Source organism: Silurus meridionalis, chromosome 7 (genome assembly GCF_014805685.1).
Source record: "Silurus meridionalis isolate SWU-2019-XX chromosome 7, ASM1480568v1, whole genome shotgun sequence".
NCBI lineage: Eukaryota > Metazoa > Chordata > Actinopteri > Siluriformes > Siluridae > Silurus > Silurus meridionalis.
Window position 1 is genome coordinate 3779003 of NC_060890.1, and position 7495 is coordinate 3786497.

General features: G+C 43.5%; 1 protein-coding gene across 1 annotated transcript; it reads right to left on the bottom strand.

Annotated features, from left to right (window-relative positions):
• Positions 1-790: 790 nt before the first annotated feature.
• Positions 791-4889, bottom strand: sox9a (SRY-box transcription factor 9a). The gene is made up of 3 exons (XM_046854595.1): positions 3674-4889; positions 3091-3341; positions 791-2864 (listed from the first exon to the last, which is right to left on the bottom strand). The coding sequence occupies exons 1-3, from the start codon at positions 4117-4119 to the stop codon at positions 2203-2205; spliced, it is 1359 nt and encodes a 452-aa protein (XP_046710551.1). The 5' UTR covers positions 4120-4889; the 3' UTR covers positions 791-2202.
• Positions 4890-7495: the final 2606 nt, after the last annotated feature.

Here is a 7495-nt window from a genome sequence, read left to right on the forward strand (position 1 = left end):
TATGAATTATCATCCACAGCGTTACACCCAAAAGAGTTCAGCGCATATGCAAACAGAAATAGCTGTCCCTTCTGCTGTGAAACAGCTGGCGATGGTTGACCTCTGACCTGTCTTTCAGCCAAACATACACTCAAGCCCATCTGCTCACCTTAGCATGTGTGTAACCTATCATACACTCAGTAAACACCACAGGAGGCGTGGAGGCACTTTATCAACTAGCGAAGGCAGAAAGACGATCTGATATCATAATGAATGTGAAAATACACAACGTTAGGAAGTGCACGAGTCTGATCTGACACCTCTACTGTAAAAATGAAGTTCATCTTGATGAGGAAGCAGAACCTGCCAGATCGTATTGTGTTGCTAGCCGTTCGTTTGTAAAGTGTCACGCAGCACCACGCTGGAATCTGATGCTGAACAGTGAAAAACACTTTAATATTACTCTCAGTGTCTCAGTGTTTCCTTACATTGACCTTTAAAAGAGGAAAAAAATTTAATATGGTTCTCTCAGGGTTCTCCACCTCACCATACCATGGCAGTTCTGCTAAATGACCTCTGCATGTGAATGGATGCATGGTGCTCAGTGATGTATTAGAGTCGCTGCACCCGTCCTTTTTTGTGAAATAGTAAAGTAAAATAATAAATAATAAAAGATTTGGCATGGATACTGTAATTCAGTCACCTCGTTCCTGTGTCACTGAAATCAGGTTTAGTGAGTGATATTTATCTTTCAGTGGTCATTTATGATGTTAAAACTTTATAAAGAAACAGAACACAAATATTTCAGAGATTTTTGTTTTTACTTTTATTGCAAATATAATAAAAAATGCATTTATTTAAAGAAAATGATGTTAAATCTGATGAAAGAAAAAAAAGTTTGGAAGGTGTAACATCGGTAAGAAGATATGTGGTATGGAAAAAGTCAATCCTCGAAAAGATATGATGTAAAATCTCTGGTATCGCTATAAACGATCACACGGAAAAAAATGACAGCTTCAAAACCAAGCTTAAAAAATAAACTTCCTGCTGGAAGAAAGCTGACGAAAGGTTCCAGTTTGATCAGCCTTGACAGTACTTCATTATCATCATCATCATCATCATCATTATCATCATCATCATCATCAGTTCTGGCTAACCCAAAAAAGAAGAAGAAACAAAAGGAGACAAATAAACATTTAAAATAGAGACATCTAGATATGATAAATAAACATGATTACAGAACTGTACCATATTAAGTAGCAACCCTTCTGGCTGAATGACTCGGATTGAACATTACAATATCCAGAAGGGAGGCTCTTCCAAAGACAAAATAATTAGTTGCTTACAGTATTAATGAATACACTGCACTTAATTAATCTGAAATAAAATTAAGACTAATAAATAAATTACAAGAGGTTAAAGAGTCAACGGAAAAAAATAAGGGGTCAGGGTGGAAAGATGAGACCAGTATGACTGTTGACTGGAAAGAATGACGTGGGGTCAAAGGTCACTTCCTGCCACTGTCAGGCACTAAGTAAATTCTCAGCTGCACATTCTACCTTGACAAAAAAAAAAAATCAAAAACAACCCCACAAGACCAGGCACTGACGGTGCACAAGGCAGGACAGGTCATACAAAAGCATTAAAAATACACCACTCTAAAGCATCGGGAAGGTTTTTAGTAATTTATAAATACAAGAAGTAACGAAAGTGAACTTGTAGGTAGGACACAAACGGGGTGAAGATCCACTAGCGCAGCAAACAAAATCCTAAAGGCCAATACAAAAATTCCATGAGGATGACTAGGCAGGACTGCGAAGAGTGGTTTAGTAAAAAATAAACCGTTTCCCTACAGGATCGAATCCCTAACAGCTACAGAAAACAGGTACGAAAACATACACAGTACATACTAAAGTACAATAATTCATCAAGTCCTCACAGAGGATTCTTCTTTTCGCAGAAAAATGTTTCTCTTTTCTCGCAATCAAGGCTAAAAATATATAGATTTCTAATTTGCATCAGGCGATTTAAAGGTGAAAAAGGCACGTGGTGAGCTGCTCTTTCATAAAGTCCAGCTTTTCCTTTCAGTCTTCCTCTGGTGAGTTTTCAAGTGTGTGCTTTTCTGCAGGAGGATCGATGGAGGGGCAATCAGCCTTGTTAAATAATCTTCACTGCATGTGTGTGTGTGTGTGTGTGTGTGTGTGTGTGTGTGTGTGTGCGTTCTCATGGTCGGGAGAGCTGTGTGTAGACTGGCTGCTGGTCCCAGTGCTGGGGACTGTGGCCTGTTTGGGTCTCGGTGATGGGGGTGTACATTGGCCTCTGGCTGGGACTCATGTAGTTAAAGGTGGAGTAAATCGAGCTCTGGCCTGTGGAGTAATAGGAAGCGGCGCCACCTTGTTGGTCGGTGTAGTCATACTGTGGCCGGTTGATGCATGATGGGAAGGCAGAGGATGAAGTGGAAGTGGTGTAGTGCTGCAGGTTAAAGGAGCCGTAATGGGTTGGACTCAGCTGCTCGGTTTTGATGTGCGTTGTCCTCTGCTGGCTCTGATCCTCACCGGGACTGGCAGCACCCACCTGAGTGCTGGAGCTCGGACTCTTGGCCATCCAAGCAGTGCCCGCAGCGCCCATCCAGCCATGCCCGGGGTGCCCGTTAGGTGGCAGATACTGGTCAAACTCTGCCACATCGAAGCTGTCCATGACTTCGTTGCTCAGTTCGCCCAGATCCACGTCGCGGAAGTCGATGTTGAGCTGACGCTGCCCGCCTGAGCCAACAGAAACTCCGATGCCATCCTGGAGTGGGCGACCCTCGCGCTTTGGCTCACTTTTGCCTGCCTGAGCAGCAATTTTGGGAGTGGTGGGTGGAGTCGGGGGACCCTGAGACTGGCCTGCGTGATAAAGACAGTGCAAATTAACACACATCTGAAGAAACATTTGCCATAAAATAAATTCTGAATAACCTAATAACCAAAATGTATTTATTTATAAAAGAGGCCTTGTTACTCTATCCTATTATAATATATATATATTAATTATAGTTGCAAAGACAACATGCAATATAACAGTTGTATATTTATAATAAATAAAAGCCTCTCTCTAGTATTATCTCCTTACCTGACTGCTCGCTGGGGGAGTGCACTTCTCCCATGCTGGACGCGGGAGAATCGGCCTGCTGCAGGGCCTTGAAGATGGCGTTGGTAGAGACATGAGTGTGCTCAGCACCATCTTCACCCTCACCCTGACCATTCTTGGCTGATTTTCTTCGCCGGGGCTGGTACTTGTAGTCGGGATGATCCTTCTTGTGCTGCACACGCAGGCGTTCAGCCTCTTCTACGAAAGGACGCTTCTCCACGTCGTTCAACAATCTGAGCAAAAGGACAAAAGTCAGCATTTAGGGCATAACACACTTAATTTAAACATTTAAAGCATTACACACTTTGTCTTACACAGCAGTTAACTATTTATTGTGCTATTAACACCATACACTGAAAGCGTTCCTAGTTCGCTGTAGGAGTTTGAAACTAAGAGTGATCTCAGGGGAACATGTATGCGTTATGAGCCCTGAGCTATTAGACATAAATGCTGATGATTCTGCAATAGATCTGGTGTCACCCTGCCATACTTCATATGTGACCAGAACTTGTGACCAAAAGCCTGGTTCCTTTAAAAAAAAAGTGCTTTGTCCCTGCTGCCTTACCTCCACAGCTTGCCCAGGGTCTTGCTCAGCTCGGCGTTGTGCAGGTGAGGGTACTGGTCTGCGAGTTTGCGGCGCGCAGCCTGCGCCCACACCATGAACGCGTTCATGGGCCTCTTGACGTGCGGCTTGTTCTTGCTGGCGCCGTGCACGCGCACCGGCACGGGGACAAGGGTCCAGTCGTAGCCCTTCAGCACCTGAGACACGGCCTCGCGGATGCACTGCGGGAACTTCTCGTTGCCCTCGTGCACGTCGTCCGCGTCCTTCTTTAGCGCGCCGCCGGCGTCGCGCGCGCGCCCTCCGCTCTCCGCGTCCGAGCCCGAACCCGAGCCGGACGCAGAGGGACACGGGGAACCCGCCGAATCCTCGGACATGCTCGGGCTCGGGGCGTCCGACAGGCCCTTCTCTTGCTCGTCCGTCATCTTGAGGTAGGGGTCGAGGAGATTCATACGAGATGCTTTTGGGGCTAAACAATAAATAAAAAAAAACACTGAATGCGGCTCGAGACGGCCTTCAAAAACTCAAAAGTCCACGAAGATTTTTATTTTCTATATAATTTTTTTCCAACCCAGGCAACTTGAGCCGTGCCAAAGCGCCCGACAATCCAGCGACCGACCGCGCGTGAAAGTCGGATCAGTCTCGCGCTCTCGGGAGACGCTGTGATAAAAAAAACCGCTCGCGAGAAAAAGTTAAATGATAAAAGGTAAAAGCGCTCCTTTCCGTTCAGTTCCCTCAGCGCGCGCGCTCGCGTGCCGCTTTAATTTCCCAAAGTGGAGTCCGAAGAAAACCTGCGCTGCCTCAGACGCGCGCTCGGTCTTTATAAGAGCAGCGAGCGCGCGCTCTCCCGCGTCACGCCTCTGAACCCGACACTTCCCCCTGGTCGGTCTCCACCTTCTCCCCGACTTTCACGTTTCCATCAGTTTTCCATCTTGAGCGCGAGACTGCGCTTTCCATCCAATTGTGCAAACCCGGGTGCGTGCGTCTCAAGTGCACGAGGCAGGGCGCGCGCTTCAGCGGACGGCGCTTCTCACTGCGTTGGTCACTGTGAATGCGCGCCATTTTTGCCCCAAGCCATTTGAACTTCTGCAGACATGAATGTCCCGAAATGTCCCGTGTCCAGCACGCGCCCCGTCCCTGAGTTCAGCGCGGTCTGTCATTTATTAGACTTTTTCACAAAACACTTCCCGAAGAGTAAAACCAGGAGCTGCGTGTTTAGACACAGAGGATGCTCCAAAAACGCGCTGATTAAACCCTGTTGCACTTCTAATGCACGTCTACTGGGGGCGCGAGCGACCCGAAGAAAACCCACTCGGAGAGCGCGCGCGCGCAATCGTGTGTGTGTGTGTGTGTGTGTGTGTGTGTGTGTGTGCGCGCGTTGAATGACGGGACCGAGCAGCTCACACACTCGTGTTCGCTTGATGCATGTCTGATAGGTGCCAAAGGCGAGTGTATACTCAATGGACCCGTCTGGAAATGGAAAATGTCTGCACTGTGTGTGTGTGTGTGTGTGTGTGTGTGTGTGTGTGTGTGTGTGTGTGTAGAAACGTATTCAGTATTGTCTATACTGTGTTGTAGTACTTTATTGAGCTTCAGTGTTCATTTATAGTGTGACTGGTTTATTTTCAGCTCCCTCTTATCCAGGTCTGTGGTGATAAGTTTAATTGCACCCCCACTCCCCCACCTTCCCACCCCACCAAACACACACTCAGGCAGAGGGAGAAAAGCACACTTCTGGATGTTGTTACCTTGTTTGCTTGCTCAGTGTCAAGCTCTCGCAATGCGAAATCAGTCAGTAATCCTATCTGGGCCGCCACCTTAATTAAGGCCCCACTTCCAAATACAGAAAACCAACTATGCGCGTCTCGATTCCTCTATAGCTTGTCATGCTGCGTTTATTTACACTGACCATGCTTATTTAAGTTATTCACTCGAAGCGCAAACAGAACAGACCTTCTTAGTACTCTTGTCAGCTGCACATTCGTTCTTGTACTAGCGGTACCTTGCTAATAGGAAGGCGAGGCTTCAGTTTATTTAAAAAAAACGACATTTAAGGGAAACGTCACGCTCAACCTTTTCAGCAGCTAATCTCATAATATATGCTTTTTCAATCTATTAGGAACAACCAGGCTTTTAGTCTGTGAAGTTGTGAAATGAGGGAACGTGGTGGCACAGTAGACACGAGCCCGAGTGCTGCCGCTGAGAGTTTGTACACAACATTAGCAAGTTTCGTCTGGTTGCAGAATAATTTACAGACATTTTATTAAAAAAATAAGTTAAGTAGATTTCTGATATTATGAATTTAATTCATATTAATTTTAATTGCTGAAATTGTGTTTATTTGAGCAGTGCTGTATCACTTCGGAGGACCAACTTTGTGGTCAAAGTAACCCACAGATGTATTATACAGATGTAGTCCATTATTCACTCATCTTCAGGAATCATCCTGTCCAGGGTCACACTGGATTCAGATCTCCAGTGAAAGATTTTCTTGTGGAGGCACCGGTTGTGTTCCTAAGACTGAAAGAGGAAGAGAAATACACCCTGGACATGTGGACATGACACAAGTACGTTGCAGGGAATTAATACACACAAACACTGATTCGATTAAACTTGTCAATTCACCTAACAATATGCTTTAGTGAGGTACAGATATTTGTGGACGCCCTTATCCAGAGCGACTTTATTAAAATATTGCATTTTATACAACTGAGCAGTTGTAGTTAAGTTGCAGTTTAGTGATGCTGAACTCTAACATCATATCCTTCAAAGCTTCACACCTGAGGATCCATCATCAGCTAAAGATACACACATGTCATCGTGCTGCTGTTACAATACTAAAATGTGCTAAATTCTTTTTTCCTATGGAATGAATATGTTTTTCTGATTAAAAAAAAATATGAATGAAATCTGGTCAAGGACGTCATCATGTAGTTTAATGATGTGTATGTTAATGTAATGTTACGCATTTAGAATGAATGACAAAAATCAAAAGTCTGTGACTTTGTGTGGTTTTTAAATTGTTTTAATTAAATGCTCTTTTAAAGAACTGATTTGTTTTCTGTTTATTTTAAACTTTTGCATCTTAAACTAATAATAAATGAATGAAAAAATGTATAAAGAAAAGATTTATCTTAAAATATTGATCTATCTATCTATCTATCTATCTATCTATCTATCTATCTATCTATCTATCTATCTATCTATCTATCTATCTATCTATCTATCTATCTATCTATCTATCTATCTATCTATCTATCGCATTTATTTTCGATCACCCTGTTGTTAATTCCCTAAAACTAAACTATTGTGTTTTATTTCTTATTTAGGTTCTGTTAAATGCATATAAATTCACATTAAATACTAATACTGTAAAATATTATAATGCTTTATATAAACAGTACTTATATAATACTTTCCAGCTTTTTAATATACAGTACACACTGCTGTTATCCATCCTACTTAACGCTATACCCAATTGTTCTCATATTCGTGCTTCATCCTGGTCTTTTAGAAAAGACTTGGTCAAACTGAAAAAAAAAAAAAAAAAAAAACACTTTTTGGCAAAGGGCTGAAATGCAAAAGAGCTTGGGAAACTTCTCATCTGGACTTGGAGGTGCAGTGTGAAGGCCCAGTGTAAACAGTCGAGGTAAATCTCTAACTCATGCTCGCCATTCCTGCCCAAATCTCTCTGGCATGCTTGAGAAGAGTTCTCGCTTTTTTGTTGTTATCCTTTAAAGAAACAAGCAGTGTTTATCTAACTGCGATGTAGTCGGATGTGTAGAATGTGTAGGATGAACAGTAGGAAAGAGGCTTGCTGATAGCGGA

Coding starts and splice junctions, on each gene's coding strand:
- sox9a (XM_046854595.1), bottom strand. CDS start 4,119: ATGAATCTCCTCGACCCCTACCTCAAGATGACGGACGAGCAAGAGAAG. Junction 3,342..3,673: donor ACCCTGGGCAAGCTGTGGAG/GTAAGGCAGCAG, acceptor CCTTTTGCTCAG/ATTGTTGAACGACGTGGAGA. Junction 2,865..3,090: donor CTCCCCCAGCGAGCAGTCAG/GTAAGGAGATAA, acceptor TTTATCACGCAG/GCCAGTCTCAGGGTCCCCCG.